General features: G+C 46.7%; 1 protein-coding gene across 2 annotated transcripts; it reads left to right on the plus strand.

Annotated features, from left to right (window-relative positions):
- Positions 1-293: 293 nt before the first annotated feature.
- Positions 294-16,289, plus strand: LOC132571241 (zinc finger protein 397-like). 2 transcript variants are annotated; one of them, XM_060237974.1, is made up of 4 exons: positions 294-458; positions 5,096-6,176; positions 11,957-12,086; positions 14,614-16,289. In XM_060237974.1, the coding sequence occupies exons 2-4, from the start codon at positions 5,226-5,228 to the stop codon at positions 15,882-15,884; spliced, it is 2,352 nt and encodes a 783-aa protein (XP_060093957.1). In that variant the 5' UTR covers positions 294-458; positions 5,096-5,225; the 3' UTR covers positions 15,885-16,289. The 2 variants fall into 2 exon arrangements, with proteins under 2 accessions (XP_060093957.1, XP_060093956.1); XM_060237973.1 differs by lacking the exon at positions 294-458 and adding an exon at positions 2,215-2,305.
- The last annotated feature ends 1,181 nt before the right edge of the window (positions 16,290-17,470 follow it).

The raw sequence follows: 17,470 nt of genomic DNA on the forward strand, positions 1-17,470 counted from the left end.
GGTGAGCGAGACCTGCTTGGGCTGGCTAAATCTCTAGCCAGCCCAAGTAGGCCTTGCTCACCCAGGGCTCTCCTTTCTTGCATCAGGTTGCTTTTGGCTGGTGCGGGAGGGGGGGGGCAGCACATGCTAATGATTTATGCTAATGAGCTCCACCATCTATTTTTCTACAAAATGACCCCTGCATAAATCCCTCACCTCCCTAGATGTATTTCTTTTCAACTCTGGCGGGCCGGGAGGGGTCACCCGCAGAGGCACCCCTGGGGAAGAACCACCTGTTGTGCGTTGAGCTTAGCGCACAGCTGCTCTGAAGGCAAACACAAGAGCCTCTGTTCATTAACGATCCGGGGAGGCGGCTGGTGTTTGAGAAACAGCAAGAGAGTTGTCGGCTCCTCTCCGTTTAGCAGGGGCCTGAGTTGCAGCGATTGGCAGCGGAAAAGTTTCTACCGCCAGGAGCTCAGGTACCTTGAGGTGTAGTTAAGGTTGCCAACTCTGGGTTAAGAAATTTCTGGAGATTTGGTGGGGGCAGCCGAGGGAAGGCAGAATTTGGGGAAGGAAAGGAGCTCAGCAGGGATGCCATCTTGGTGGACAGCCACAGAAGGCGTCATGGCTACCATGGGCACCGTGTTTGAGGACTTATTCATTTTATGTAAATTATAGTCAGGGTGGCATTCTAGTAGGAGCTCCTTTGCATATTAGGCCACACCCTGATGTAGCCAATCCTCCAAGTCTCTTTTTTGTAAGCTCTTGGAGGATTGGCTACATCAGGGGGTGTGGCCTAATATGCAAAGGAACACCTGCTAGAATTCCACCCCTGTTTATAGTGAACCTTTCTCACTGAGACTCAAGATGGATTTCTTGGGAAAATCTTCTTAGTGTCACTCCCTCGTCTACTTTATCCTTTAGGGCAGCAGTGTTGAGCTCATTTGTTATGAGAGCCAGATGTGACATAAATGAGAGCATGTTGGGCCAGGTCATGCGTGCCATCAAATGTAATGCCAGGAAGTGGCATTTTTTTAAAAAAGGTGCTTTCTTTGTATCTGTCCTGTGGGATCCAGGGAACTGGGCAAAGGAAGCTCTGGCTCTTTCCTACCTTCCCCAGGAAACTAGGAGGGGCAGGAGCCTCAGCTAACAGAAGGAAGATAGGCTTGGCTCAGTAGTTCAGCTGTGCGATTGAGAGGGCCTGGAAAAGGTCTCCCTCTCCCGCTTCCTCCACAAGGGAGGAGCCTCAGCCAATGGAGAAAACAGATGCTTTGCTTTGTAGCTCCTGTGCAATTGAGCAAGCCTGCCAAAGTAAGCGGTGATGCCGAAGGAAGCAAGAGACAAGGAGAAGGAAGCAGACTTGCTCACAGGCCTGAGAGGAGCCCTCTGGGAGCCTGATCCAGCCCCCGGACAGCATAACTGACACCCCTCCTTTAGGGTCCTTGTGTTGTGTAGTGATTGTTGGGTGTAAGAAGAAGAAGAATTGCAGATGTATACCCCCGTCCTGCTCCCTGAATCAGAGACTCAGAGCGGCTTACAATCTCCTATGTCTTCTCCCCCCACAACAGACCCCCTGTGAGGTGGGTGGGACTGAGAGGGCTCTCACAGCAGCTGCCCTTTCAAGGACAACCTCTGCCAGAGCTATGGCTGACCCTAGCCGATTCCAGCAGCTGCAGGTGAAGGAGTGGGGAATCAAACCCAGTTTTCCCAGATAAAAGTCCAGGCACTTAACCACTACACCAAACTGGCTGTAGTGAGTGTTGGGTGAGGATCTAGGGGAGCCAGGTTTGACTCTCACCTCAGTCCTGGAAGCTTGCTGGGTGACCTCGGAACAGTCACACACTCTTGGCTAGACCCACCTCACAGGGTTGTTGTTGCCAAGACTTTAGTAAATCAACTCTGTCTCCTTTCACTGCCAAGAACAGATGTAGGCAGATCTATTTTTGCCAGGTAAAGCACCCGGCTTTAGCACCGAATATCTCCTCTTCCCCCCTTGTTTTGATAGTCTTTGACAGTTTCCTGCGTTAAGCCCCCTTTGAATCCTTTGTGGTGGAATAAAAATGCATTAAATAAAAATCCCTCTCCCTCCTCTTCCTGCTGTTTTTTGGCCCTCGCAAGCCTAAAGGAGAGACCCCCCTCGTCACTCCAATGCTCTTCCACTATGAAAGAGTTAAGACGAGCGAGTTTCCGTGAATGAGATTGCTAGAGGGGGGGGGACTTCAAAGCTCTGTTAAAAAAAAAAAAAACCGCACAGACAACCTGCCGGAGTTCCTTCCGGTTGGAATTCTCAGCCGCTGCCCAGCAGGAGGTGAATGGCGGCCGCGTGGTGAGTTAGGGAGGCTTAAAGTGGGGAAGGGGGCTCTGGAGGGGAAGGGGGAAGTTGCAGGGAATGCAATGTGTGGAGGGGAGGCTAGTTTGGCCAGAGAGAAAAAGGCTGGAAGACCAGAATAACATTTCCCACCCCCAGCCAGCCAGCTCCCCCCCACAAGCAGTGTGTGGCACCTAAGAATAACTTTGCAAGCAGTTCCCAAGCGTGCAAGCTTCTGAGTCAACACAGGACTCTTCTCCAGGTGTCCTCTATGACCCCTGTTTTTAAAAAGGCTTCAGTAGATGGGCATCTCCTCCTCTTTGCCATTCAAAAATTAGTCTTTTAAAGGTGTAGGCGGGCTGACTTCCCTGTAGCAACCCCCTCCTCCCGCATCCAGTTGACAGGATCTTTTAAAAATAATAACAATAATAATTTCCTTCGTTCAGTTCTGCCTTCCTTTCCTGAGTGTGCCCACGCCCCCACCCATGTCAGTTTCCTATCCTGAGTGTGTCCACGCCCCCACCCTTGTCAATTTCACCTTCTCTGTCAATTTAAAACTAATTTCGTTTTTACTTGTTGGCAGTCCCAGTTGGGGCATTTTCAATTGTGTGTGTTTCATAATTGTTTTATTTGTATTGCAGACTGCTTTGAGATCCACAGGATAGGGCAGCTAATAAATGTTTAAAATACCTAAATAATAAATAAGTAAAATTGCAATAATTGTTTTATTTATATTGCAAACTGCCTCGGGATCCACGGGATGGAAGGGCAGCTAATAAATGTTTAAAATACTTAAATAATAAACGAGTAAAATGTCGGAAGTGCTGACTTCAGCCAGTTAGAACAAAGTTTGAGTCCAGTGGCACGTTTAAAACCAACAAAGTTTTATTCATAGTATAAGCTTTCAGCACAGGAGCTGCTTGCAAAACCCTGTCCATTGGAAACTTCAGCTTAAAAAAATGTGCAGCAGTTGAAGAAGAAGATGATATTGGATTTATATCCCACCCTATACTCTGAATCTTAGAGCGGTCACAATCTCCTTTAACTCCCCCCCCTCACAACAGATACCCTGTGAGGTGGGTGGGACTGAGAGGGCTCTCACAGCAGCTGCCCTTTCAAGGACAACTCTGCGAGCGCTATGGCTGACCCAAGAACATTCCAGCAGGTGCAAGTGGAGGAGTGGGGAATCAAACCCAGTTCTCCCAGATAAGAGTCCGCACATTTAACCACTACACCAAACTGGCTCTCAGTATTCTTTGTCACAATCCTTGCTGAGAACTCTCCAAAGATCTTTCTCCTAATTCAGGGGTAGGGAATGTTGGCTCTCCAGATGGTTTTTTTGCCTACAACTCCCATCAGTCCCAGCCAGCATGGCCAATGGCTGGGGCTAATGGGAGTTGTAGGCAAAAAACATCTGGAGAGGAGAGCCAACATTCCCTACCCCTGTCCTAGTTTGTCTTGGGAAACCTGTGAAGAAAATCAAGGGGGAAAAAACAATTGTAGGTGTGGGTTCCCCCCTTCTTTATATCCACTCTTATCACACTTCCTCAGATACAATGAAACAGAACCTCCTCAACCATTACCTAAATGGGTAAACCTGAGTTCTTTTTAATGACAGGAAAAACTAAGGGTGTATTGTAACTCAATTTACCCACCCTATATGACTGGCATCATCCAATCCTGGATCTAAAAAGGCCTTTTCCTGAACTTTCTGTATTCAAAGCAGGTGCCTTATTTGTGAATCCACCAGTGCTCTTTATGCATTCATAAATCTACCGGATTAGTCCATGTGGTTGGAGGTACCAGGGCTAGAATGTGGTGCCCTCAGTGGGTGGGTGGGAGATGCCTGTCCCACTGAGCCACCTCCTTTCCCTTTCTGGGCAGGTACAGTGGATTAAATCAGCATGCTGACAATCCCACCCCCTCCTGCCCCACACACACACTGTATAATTTTTCAGTGTCATCTTGAACTTGCATTCATAGGTCATAGCTGCTTCATCCAGATTAATTTATCTGGGTTCATGGCTGTTCCTGGTTCCCTAATTGGCCCTTGCTAATGGAAAAGTGGGATCCAAATGTGCCAGTACATGATTTTTGGAGATTTAAAGTAAGGATTAGGAACAGGTTATGAGGTTGGGCTTTGGCTGCTCGGCACGGAGTTGGCACGAGTGGCAGAACTTGGGTGAAGTTATTTTGTTGTGCCTTTCAAACCACCTGCAAATGTTGCACTGCTGTTTTGTGCTGTCATTTTCCCTCTGCCTTGTTAATCAGTTCGATAGGTTACTGATTGTTTCATTAAGGCATGTATTAGTTGCATTTCTTCCTTCTGAAACTCAGGGTGGCTTACAATAATAAAAAAATAAAACAGACTACATAGAAATACATAAAACCAAAGTTTTAAAAATCACCATTTAGGGCTGATTTAGCTCGATCTGGTCAGATCTTGGAAGTTAATTTGGATGGGAGACCACCAAGGAAGTCCCGGGTTGCTAAGCAAAGGCAGGCAATGGCAAACCACCTCTGAACGTCTCTTGCCTTGAAAATCCTACAGGGTCAGCATAAGAAAGCTGTGACTTGACAGCAAACCTTCGCCGCCCCCAGTTAGTCGAAGCCCTAAATAAAAGCATCTCGGGGGCTTTCTAATGATCGGAAGCCAGGATCACCAACCAAGGGAAGTTGTTCCATAATCATGGGATTGTCACTGATTTTTTGTCTTCGTAATGTGCATTTGTTTTTATTCTGTTGTTGTTAAGCCGCTTCTTGTGGAGGTGTCAAGTGTCTCACATAACCGAATGCCTTTTTCTTCAGGGATAACCCCTCTGGAATGGGATTGTTGCTTATCCGTAGCCTCCTTTCAGTCTGGAAACAGCTGTAACCTGAAGAAGCCCTGAGAGAATTCACAAGACATTTCTGTGGTAACCGGTTGGCCTCGGACAAAATGGCTGCTGAGCACAGAATACCATGTGGCTTGGGGGCCAAGTTCCAAATGCCACTAAAGCAGGAGGGGCTGTTAGAGAGGGAAGGGGGAGAGCCAGAGGGGGCAGGCCTCGTTCTGGGTCTAAAAACGGAAGCGCTGGAGGTGGCGAGCCCTGCTTTGGGGGATGAAATGGAGGAACTGGGGTCGGTAGACTCCAGAACGGAAGAGGTAATAGAGAGACTGAAAGGGGCAGGCCCAAAGCTGGAAGAAAAAATGGAGGAACAGGAGGTAGAAGACCCCATATTGCGGGATGAGTGGGAGAAAGCTCCTGGTGTCCCTCAGGCTGAGGGCTCTGGAGATTCTGTACCACGATGGCAAGACCAAGTTCAACAGAGCCCTGAACTGGGGCTGCTTCCACTGAGAGACACCCGAGAGAGGCAGACAGTCCCCCAACGAGTAGCATCTCCTGGCTCTGACAGCAGGACTCCCCAGGTTCTGAAGTCTTCTTGCCTGGAGGGCACTCGGACTCCTCCAACCTTCTTCAGAAGAGAGGCAGGCAGCAGCCAGTGGCCCTCAGAGGAGCAGGAGGCCCTGACCCAGGCAGGGCTTGGTGAGGAGGCCTCTAAGATGGAGGATTTCTCTAAGAAAATGAAGGAAGAGGTCCCGGATGAGGACATGGTTGTCTCGGAGATTCAGCGGCAGCACTTCCGGCAGTTCTGTTACCATGAGGCCGAGGGACCCCGCGAGGCCTGCAGCCGCCTCTGGTTCCTCTGCTGCCGGTGGCTGAAGCCGGAGAGGCACACCAAGGAGCAGATCTTGGAGCTGCTGGTCCTGGAGCAATTCCTGGACATCCTGCCGCCAGAGATCCAGAGCTGGGTCATGGAAAGCTGCCCGAAGACTTGCGCCCAGGCGGTGACCTTGGCGGAAGGGTTCCAGCCAAGGAATCGGGTATCAGAGGGCCAAGATGAGCAGGTAAGAGCAAGGCTTGTCCCAAGGAGAGCAACGCATGAGGAGGCTGTGGAACAATATACTTCACAGACAATAATTACAACTAGTATATCACAGCTTAATATAAGAATTACACACTCTCCATAAACATATCAGTGCTTGACTGTCAGGGCTGGATGGCCCACTAGGCAAACTAGGCAGTTGCCTTGGGAGGTGGGGGGGGCACCGAATTGAGCTCCCCCCTCCCGGTGCCCGTGGCAAACACCTAGTTTGCCTCCCTGCTGCTGCCGCCCGCACCCTCTCTTGTGCTTCTCCCCCCCGGCGCAATCAGAGGAGCGCCCCGAGGCTGCTCCTTACCGGCATCGATGGGGCTGGCGCAGCTTCTAATCCTTTCAAGAGCCTGCAAGAGGAGCCTTCACTTCTCCTCACCTCTGGTTTCAGGAAGGAGGGGGAGTGATTCTTCTCCTGAAGGCTCCTCAAAGGATAAGATGCTACGCCAGCCGCATCGAAGCCGAGAGGGACCAGCTTCGATGTAGCTTGGTGGGGAGATGCAATGGAGCACTGTGCTGCCTTGCGGCACCATGCAGAGAGGAAGAGCGGCAGCAGGGGGGCAGTGGACAGAGAGCCTGCTTAGAGCGCCATGCAGCTTCAGGCCGGCGCTGTTGACTGCACTCTGCAGTGTGTTGAGTATTTATGTTCATGGCGTTTAAAGGGAAAGCATAGCAGTCAATTTTTTAACAACAATTACTTCTCAGAAAAACATGCAATGTTTGCCAGGTTTAAACAGCAAATACTTCATGGTACAACATGTAAAGGTTGCAGTATACGCAGCCAACTCTTTGAATTAAATGTAGGTTTAGGAGAATGAATTAAAAGTTGTTTTTCTGTTGATTATCCATGTGTATAGATTCAGTAACGTGGTAACACGCTTCCTAGGTTTCTATCTTTGCGTGTTTCAAACATCTTCTTTGACCACATGATTATGTCTCTGGAACCAAGGCTTATAGCATTATATGGGGAGGTACAGTGGCTCAGTGGAAGAGCATCTGCTTGGTAAGCAGAAGGTCCCAGGTTCAATCCCTGGCATCTCCAACTAAAAAGGGTCCAGGCAAGTAGTTGTGAAAAACCTCAGCTTGAGACCCCGGAGAGCCACTGCCAGTCTGAGTAGACTGTACTGACTTTGATGGACCGAGGGTCTGTTTCAGTAGAAGGCAGCTTCATATGTTCATATAAGGGAATCAGTTTCAGCATTTACACAGGCAAAATGGTTCTCCTGTCCCAAGGAGAGCCAGCATGTTGCAGTGGCTACAGAATTGAATTGCGAGCCATGGGTGATTGTAGGGAAGAACTCCCTCTCCACCTGACGTACTTTGCAGCGTTCTTGTGAAGACAAAATGGAGGAGAGGAAGAATGTTGTAAGCCCCCATGGGTCTTCGGCTGGAGAGAAAAGTGAGGCATACCTGAAATCAGCAAAAGGAGCAGATGATTTGGGATCCCAGGGGCAGCCCCTGTTCACATGCAAATAGACATGCTTTCAGCCCCCAGGATCTCCAGTTAAAATAGTCTTGGGAAGCAGATGTTGAGAAAGTCCTTCCTCAGCCTCAAGACCTTAAAGAGGCCAGGCTCATGACAACCAGGGCCTTTTCTTTTCTTTTATAACTCACGTTTGTATTATTTTTTAGCACAGTAAAACCAACACTAAGTATATACAGTTATACAACATACAGAAAAAGTGCAAAAACAGAAACATAAATAAAAATGACATAGAAAAATAATTAATTCAGGTTACATTTTCACAACATATTCGTAGATCCAATTAATACCGAATGTAGTCCAAATATTTAGTTGGAATAGATGAATTGGACAATGGTTTTTCGTTTATGTATGCAAAAAAAACAAACAAACCATTTTTCGACAAAGGTATCTGCTAATGGATTTTCATATTTCAAAATGCAGGATGCCAACTTATCTTGAATCAAGAGATCCCAGACTTTATCAAAGCATTGACGAGTACTAGGACTTTTGTCAGATTTCCAACATTGTGCCACATTAATTTTAGCCGCCATTAATAAAATAGAGAGTAGTTCTAAATTCAAATTAGAACAAAGTTTCTTATTCCACATATTAAGAAGCATCGACTCAGGTAGGAAAGGGATATCACAGCCTATTATTTCCATAGCAATCTTTAGTACTGATTTCCGAAATGATTTTGTTGTGGGACAGTCCCACCAACAATGTTTTAGCGTGCCTATTTCCCCACATCCTTTCCAACAACTTGGATTTGGAATCAATTTACTACAAAACATAACTGTACGGCGTGTAATACCACCTGGACCAGACTTTAAAGTTTCGGATTCTAATGTAAGAGGATCTTGATTTAAATAAAGAGCTTTTCCATACTGATTTCCATTGTTCTTCCGAGAAAATCTTCTCACAGTTTTTTTGCCAATGATTTTGTTGCGATGTGCATTGCGCCCAGGTTTTTAAATTGTCAGGGCCTTTTCTGTTGTAGCTCCATGCTGGTCGAATGAACTCCCTGAGGAGGTTAGGGCCCTGCGAGAGCTCGCAAAGTTCTGCAAGGCATGTAAGACAGCACTCTTCCACCAGGCATTTGTAAATTAAGATCACAAACTACAACAGACTCCAAAATATCCGGACCACCTCTAGCATGAACCTAAGATCTTGTTTTTATACAGAACATCCAGCTGGAACAGCAGAATGGTAAATCGTGATATAAAAACAGACTGGGCAACTTATCCATCTTATCAAACAGATTGCCATCCGTAATTTAATATAGCACTTGAAATGTTTTAATTTTTATGATTTTATGTTTCTGTGTTGTAACATACTTTTATATTTCATGTGTATACATAAACATGTAAGCCACCCTGAGCCTGCTTTGGCGGGGAGGGCGGGATACGAATCAAACAAAATAAAATAAATAAATAAAGAGCAGCTGCACTGTCAGAGCAGGCAACACTCGGTGTGATGGATGGAGAAGGCAACAAAGTTTGGCACCTTGAAGACCAACCGAGTTTTGTTCCAGGTATAAGCTCTCATGTGCATGCACGTTTCTTCACCCAAAAGCTCCCACCTTGAATGAAACTCGGTTGGTCTTCAAGGTGTCACTGGACTCAAACTTGGTTCCGCTGCTTCAGACCACCTGGATGTGTAGACGGCGGTTTTGTATGGTCCTTTGAGCTCTGCCTTTGCATGTGGAAGGCGTCGTGACAGGAACTTTCTGTCTACTCTGCAAAGTGAGCCAGGTTCCTTGGCTCAGTCCTTAACATTCCCAGTTAAAAGATCTCCACTGTAAACCCTACATCAGAAAACGTACTCCTCAATAGAGGTATAGATCCTAAATTAAATAAGAAAAGAGCAGAATTAATATCAATCTTAATTTCGACAGCCAGGCTAACTTTAGCCGCTAAATGGATAGCTTCCTCCCCTCCAACTATAGAGCAATGGCATGAAAAAAATCTGGGAACACTCTGCGTTGTATAAATTATCCTACAATCTTTCAGATTCACCTATTGGCCAATATGAAAGTAAAGTAGTGGAAGTATGGTATCCTTTAATGAGTTATATGGCTGAACATAATATAGTTCCAAAATCACATTATTATAGAAGCTTGATTTATTTTTTATAATTTTTTTTCTCTTTTCCAGTTTTATTATTTCATATTCCATATTTGATCAATCACTGTACGAATGTCAGTGGCAAATGCTTGTTGTTGCCCTTATTGTAACGCTTTATTGAATTCACAATAAAGAATTTTTGAATCTTAAAAAAAACAAAACAAAAAAAAGATCTCCACTGGCGAGTGCTGAAAAAGAACTTTTAAAAAAATCCTGCATCCTTCAGAGCTGCTGCCAGTTTGGTTCGACGGTACCAAATTGGATGGTCTGAACTGAATAGATTTAGGGCATAGCTTCGCTGATGGTCCCTCTGGCACCGCCTTGTCTCCCTAATGCCCTCCGCCTTGCGGATTGCACGGCACCTCCCTTTTACAGTCCTTTACATGACAAGCCAAAGCATTTCATTTTAGCCAGTCTGTTAACAGAAGGCAGGGTTACATCTTTGGAGGGGATTTTTTTATTTAGACAACTGATCCTCTGCCTCTCCAGAGAACTGCTCAGGGGGGATCACCAAGAGGGGGTGGGGAGTATAATAAAAATCCCCCAAACAAGGATGTAGGATTTGAGTCCAGTAGAAACCAACACGATTTTTTTGTGGTTTCTCTGTCAGTATCTAAGGTGCTTCTGGCCTCAAATGGACCTGTTCTACCACAGACCAACATGGCTACCCTCTGAAAATGATAAGATAGGAATTACCAGTATTAAAACAAGCCACAAAAGAACAGCCCGAAACAACATTCTGCATCCTCAAACACTATCTATTAGAGAGGCTTTAAACCAGGGATGGCCAAACAGTGGCTAGGTAGCCACATGAGGCTCTATCACACATATTGTGTGGCTCTTGAAACCCCCACTGCCCCGTTGGCTGGCTTAAATCACTTCTCCAGGCCAAGCCAGCCAGCAGCTTGGAGAATGCATTTAAAGTTGTTTTCTTTCCACTTCTCCCTCCTCCCTCCTTTCCTTTCTAGAGAGCCAGTTTGGTGTAGTGGTTAAGTGCGCGGACTCTTATCTGGGAGAACCGGGTTTGATTCCCCACTCCTCCCCTTGCAGCTGCTGGAATGACCTTGGGTCAGCCATTCCTTGTAAGGGCAGATTCTGTGAGAGCTCTCTCAGCCCCACCTATCCCACAGGGTGTCTGTTGTGGGGAAAGAAGCTAACAGAGATTGTAAGCTGCTCTGAGACTCTGATTCAGAGAGAAGGGTGGGTTATAAATCTATGGTTCCTTCCTTCCTTCCTTCCTTCCTTCCTTCCTTCCTTCCTTCCTTCCTTCCTTCCTTCCTTCCTTCCTTCCTCCCTGCTGTCTTGTGGCTCACAAATCTGACATTCATGTCTTGTGGCTCTCAATCATCTGACATTTGTTCTATGTGTCTCTTACATTATGCAAGTTTGGCCACCTCTGCTTTAAACCATAAAAGCAGCACAGGGCTTTTTTTATAGCAGGAACTCCTTGCATATTAGGCCACACACCCCTGATGTAGACAATCCTCCAAGAGCTTACAGTAAGCCCTGTACTAAAAGCCCTGTAAGCTCAAGGAGGATTGGCTACATCAGGGGTGTGTGACCTAATAGGCAAAGAAGTTCTTGCTATAAAAAAGCCCTGTGCCCCACCATCCAAGAAATGACATACAGAGAACAAAGTCCACGGCTGAGGGATAGAAACTAGTCAAAGGGTCAAAATTACTGATTTTACTGACATAAGAAATAAGAGAAGCCATGTTGGATCAGGCCAATGGCCCATCCAGTCCAACACTCTGTGTCACACAGTGGCCAAACCCCCCCCAAAACCCAAGTGCCATCAGGAGGTTCACAAGTGGGGCTAGAAGCCCTTTCACTTTGCCCCCCTAAGCACCAAGAATACAGAGCATCACTGCCCCAGACAGTTCAAATAATATGCTATGGCTAATAGCCACTGATGGACCTTTGCTCTATATTTTTATTTAATCCCCTCTTGAAGCTGGCTATGCTTGTAGCCACCACCACCTCCTGTGGCAGTGAATTCCACATGTTAATCACCCTTTGGGTAAAGAAGTACCTCCTTTTATCCGTGGGCAGATACGTACTCTGGACTTTCCCCCTTTTATCACGCCTGATGTAGCCGAGAGCGGCCGTTTTAACAGCAATCCCCTTTCCTGGGCTTCTAATTGGGATCTTCATTTCTGCTTTCAGGTCAAGGGGATGCTAAAAGAAGAAATCCCGAATTTCCTCAAGGCAGAGCAGGCTTCGTTGCATGGTGAGGCAAAGCGAGTCTCCAGAGAGGCCAAGCCTGAGGACGGCTCTGGGGGTACAAACTTGATGGGTAAGAACTGCCTTGTGGCTGAGTTTGGGGGGCTAGAAAAGAGGGAGCAGTCCAGGGGTATTGCTCTGATGATATTGCTCTGGTGATACTGGTCAGCTCCAGGGCTATTTTTGTAGCAGGGACTCCTTTGCCTATTAGGCCACACACCCCTGATGTAGCCAGTCCGCCAAGAGCTTTTAGGGCTCTTAGTACTACTGTAAGCTCCAGGAGGATTGGCTACACCAGGGAGGTGTTGCCTCATATGCAAAGGAGTTCCTGCTACAAAAATAGCCCTGGTCAGCTCAATCTGTTGGGTTAAATGTGAAAAAGAAAGCATTTGCTTTGGAAGCACAGAAGCTTTTTCATAGTGTCCCCCACCCTCTATGTTTCTGGGTTAAGGGGAAACGCCGTTCACACCGATTACAAAGATGATCTGACTCCGGTGGTGACAAGAGAAAGAAAGTTGACTTACAAAAACAGAAGCACACCTACGTGACATATTCATGGAGGTACATTTGTGAATGGATTAACTTCAAAGAGGTTAACTTGCTACAGCTCCAAGCCCAAATAAGAGAGAAGAATTAAAGAAGAATTGCAGATTTATACCCTGCCCTTCTCTCTGAATCAGAGACTCAGAGCAGCTTACATTCTCCTATAACTTCTCCCCCCACAACAAACACCCTGTGAGGTGGGTGGGGCTGAGAGGGCTCTCACAGCAGCTGCCCTTTCAAGGACAACCTCTGCCAGAGCTATGGCTAACCCAAGGCCAGCAGGTTAACTCAGAGACCAGAGAGCTATGGCTAACCCAGCAGGTGCAAGTGGAGGAGTGGGGAATCAAACCTGGTTCTCCCAGATAAGAATCCTCACACTTAACCATTATGACAAACTGGCTCTACATCCAATTGGCTCAAGAGAGAGAAGCAGAGAGGTCCTATTTAGGATGAAACACAGAAAGACAAGCCGGCCCCTGGGCCGCATGTTTGACACCCCTGGTGTAAGTTGCTCTGGGTTTTTCTTAGGGAGATAGGATAGGATAGGACAAGACAGGACAGGACAGGGGTGGCCAAACTTGCTTAACAGAAGAGCCACATAGAATAAACGTTGGATGTTTGAGAGCCACAAGACATGAACATCAAATGTTTGAGAACCGGAAGAAAGACAGGAAGTCAGGCAGGAAGGAAGGCAAATAGATGGAGGGGGAGGGAGGGGGAAAGAAAGCAACTTTAAATACATTCTCCAAGTCAGCAGCTAGCTTGACTTGGAGAAGTTATTTAAAGAGAGAAATGCCTTCTCCAAGCTGGCTGACAGGGTAGTGGGGGCTTTGAGAGCCACACAATATGTGTGAAAGAGCCACATCTGGCTCCCGAGCAGCAGTTTGACCACCCCTGGGATAGGATAAGGCTTTATTATGGTGAAAGACCAGAACTTAAATACCCATGGATAAAATGCCGCATAGGGCAATAAACAGTATACAAACCATCAGGATACAATAAAATAGATTTTGAGGGAAAGGAAAGGTCCCCTGTGCAAGCACCAGTCATTTCCAACTCTGGGGTGACGTTGCTTTCACGTTTTCACAGCAAACTTTTTTAATGGGGTGGTTTGCTATTGCCTTCCCCCGTCATCTACACTTTCCCCCCAGCAAGCTGGGGACTCATTTGACCGACCTCGGAAGGATGGAAGGATGAGTCAACCTGGAGCCGGCTACCTGAAAACCCAGCTTCCACCAGGGATCAAACTCAGGTTGTGAGCAGAGTTTAGAACTGCAGTACTGCAGCTTTAACACTCTGCGCAACGGGGCTCTTAAAAACATTCATGTTGAAGGAATAAAATGTTAAAATTCCACTACTTGAGCTAAAAAAAGATTTTCTTATCCCTACACCATGCCACCCAAATCTAGTTCCCTGATAAGTGACATCAGAATGCTTGTCTGAAAGAAGTCTTCTCAAAAGGCACAATCTTTGTCTGCCAGTGGGGGATAATGTTGTGGCCAAGGAAAGGGATTCACAAAGCTTGTTGGTGCATCTAGTCCAGCACCCTGTCTCATACAGTGGCCAACCAGTTCCTCTGGACAGCCAACAACAGGCCAGAGAGGCCAAGGCCTTCCCCTAATGTTGCCTCCAGGCTCTAGGATTCAGAGGTTTAGTGCCTCTGAATATGGAGGTTCCCCTCAGCTACCATGGCTAGTAGCTGTTTATTTGTTTACTACAGTTGGACAGGAGACCATAAGAAGAGCCCTGCTGGATCAGACCAGTGGTCCATCTAGTCCAACATCCAGTCTCCAACACTGGCCAGCCAGTTCCTCTGGACAGCCAACAACAAGGCAGAGACGCTGAGGCCTTCCCCTAAAGTTGCCTCCAGGCTCTGGGATTCAGATGATTAGTGCCTCTGAATGCAGATGTTCCCCCTTAGTCACTATAGCTAGTAGCCATTGATGGACTTCTTCATGAATTGAACTAATCCCTTTTTAAATATGTTATTTCTGTGGCTATCAATCCGTCCTCTAGCAGTTAATTCCACATTTTAATTCACATTTTAATCACTCCAGCAGGAGAACCACTGCTGACTGCGATTGAGGACGAAGGAAGCAAACGGCGTGGCGGTTCTGATGAGGATGAAACCAATGGGGTTCCGATGGGCAGCACAGTAGAGGAAGGTTCCCAAAGTGAGGAGCAGACGGAAGCTTCTGGAAGTTGGCAAGGGCCAGAGGATCCTCAGAGGAGTTCCCCAGGTGGAAAAATAGAAAAGCTTCACAAAAGTGAGGAGTCTCCAGGGGAAAGTGCAGGCCAACTGAGAATCCACACAGTAAAGAGTGAGCACATGGAGAACGAGAGCAGCTTGGTGGAGAATTCGGACATAATTGAATTTAAGGTGACCCACACGGGTGACATGCCGTATAAATGCTTGGACTGCGGGAAGAGCTTCAATTACAGCACCAGCCTCGTAAGACACCAGAGAATCCACACCGGAGAGAAACCGTACAAGTGCCTGGACTGCGGAAAGTGTTTCTGCCAAAGTTCAGGTCTCACCATCCACCAGAGAATCCATGCCGGGGAGAAAGCCTATCAGTGTCTGGACTGTGGGAAAAGCTTCCGCGTCAAGTCGCATCTGATCCGCCACTCCATCATCCACAAGGGAGAGAAGCCGTACAAGTGTCCTGAATGCGGGGTTAGCTTCTGCGAAAGGTCAGAGCTGAGAATCCACCAGAGGATCCACACGGGGGAGAAACCGTACAATTGCGCCGACTGTGGGAAAAATTTCTGCCGGAAGGCGGACCTCACTCTCCATCAGAGGATCCACACGGGAGAGATGCCGTACACGTGCCTGGAGTGCGGCAAAGGTTTCCGCTGGAGTTCCAACCTCATTACCCATCAGAAAACCCACACAGGGGTGAAACCCTTTGAGTGCACCGAGTGCGGGAAAAGCTACTACTCGAACATGAGCCTGGTGAGGCACCAGAGAGTCCACACAGGGGGGACCCCGTACATCTGCTCTGACTGCGGGAAGAGCTTCTGCGATAGCACCAGCCTGACGAGGCATCAGAAGATCCACACAGGGGAGAAGCCGTACACCTGTGCGGATTGCGGGAAAAGCTTCAACCGCAACTCCAACCTCATTTCTCATCAGAGGACACACACGGGAGCCAAGCCATTCCTGTGCGTGGACTGCGGGAAAAACTTCCGCTCCAAATCAGAGCTTCACAGGCATTACACGGTCCATGTGGGAGAGAAAAGTCGGGGGGGTGAGGCAGAGGTTCCTGCACCCGAGAGAACAAACAGCGACGAGAAAAACAGTGAACAGGAAGTTATGAATGAATGAATGAATAGTGGGGGGGGGGGAGGAGAAAGCCTGCCATAATTAGAAACTTAGATTGCTTGGTTTATCACCCTGCGTAATCCCCATTAACTTTTTTTTTGTTTTTGCAAAGACTTTTAAAAGATTTTCAAAAAACAACAGCCCATGGCTTTGTGTTCCCATCTTGATAGATAGGTAGAAATCTATGGCCTTCTGTGCCGCTAAAAACATGTGGACGTCTATCCTTGCTGCCAGTTTCCCCCTTATCCTCTTCCTCCTTCGTCTCCTAAATCTGAAACTCGAAGAACAATATTGTCCTTTTTGTAAAAAAAAAAAAAAATGTGTGCGCTGATGAAATCAGGTGTCTGATCTTTGCATGTTCTTGAATCTCAAGTTAACGCTTTGTTCTAATAACACACTAATCCTTTTATTATTTTGCTCTTTTTAATTTTATTGTTAGAAACTGGCTCACCTACATGCTCTGAAGGAGTTCATTTTTAAGACAAAGCTTCAGACACATTTGGATGATGTCATATTCCGGGGGCCCTCTCACTCTGGGCACTTCTGGAACTCGGTATTAGGCGCCTTAATGGCCCGAGTCAATAATTTCTCTAAACCTGGAGACTAAGATGGGAAAATATGGCCGTGTTGGATCTCATCAGCTCTTTCGAGGGCCACTTAAGTCTACAAACAATGTGAGGTTTGTTCCTTGGATTGCTAGCGACAATATGCAGTTCATACTTTAAATATTTAAGCTGTGTCATTTTCTCTCTTTTTTTTTTTTTGAGGAAGTACTTTTAAGTTATTAGGAAGCACTTTTGAAGGCCTGAGAGGCAGAATTAAATACGAAGTCTCATGTGAAGTTTTATTTGCCCTTTGCTCTGTTTGGAAGATGTGTTCCTTGCAGGTTTCCAGGCTCCTTTCTAATTTTCCTTATCTGTGTGCCTCTTGATAAAGAAAATGTTATTTCAGTACAATATATTGCATGACATTTTCCTGAGGTGGCAACTTATTTTATTCCCTCCCCTCGCCAATAGCTACATGATCTGCAGATGTTACTCAGTAAAAAAAAAAAAATCATTCATCTGTTCTACTGCGTTTTTGTTTGGGGGTGCGGGGTGGGTTTGCTATCCCTAAGCTGAACTAGAAAACACAAAGAAGAGGAGAGGTCTCCTTTGGCCAGAAAAATATGAAGTCATGGTCTGGTACACTGTGGCCAGAGACTTTTGGCTTGACAGCTCCCAGCGGGAATGGGAACTACCACAAGGAAGAAGAAGAGTTGGGTTTTATATCCCACTTTTCACTATCTAAAGTAGTCCCAAAGTGGCATACAATCCCCTTCCCTTCCCCTTTCCCCACAACAGGTGCTTTCTGAAGTAGGTGGGGCTGAGAGAATTCTGAGAGAACTTGGGCCTGCTGGCTGCATGTAGAGGAGTGGGGAATCAAACCCATTTCTTCCAGATTAGAGTCCACTGCTCTTAACCACTACACCACGCTGCTTTGGGGGGAAACTACCATTTCATTCTTAAAACACAGTGGGCTGTTTGTCTATGTTCCTTTTAATTTCACCAGCCCCAGCAGGTCTTCAGTGACCAGAATCAATGGGTTGA

The sequence above is a fragment of the Heteronotia binoei genome, chromosome 5 (genome assembly GCF_032191835.1).
Source record: "Heteronotia binoei isolate CCM8104 ecotype False Entrance Well chromosome 5, APGP_CSIRO_Hbin_v1, whole genome shotgun sequence".
Classification (NCBI taxonomy): domain Eukaryota; kingdom Metazoa; phylum Chordata; class Lepidosauria; order Squamata; family Gekkonidae; genus Heteronotia; species Heteronotia binoei.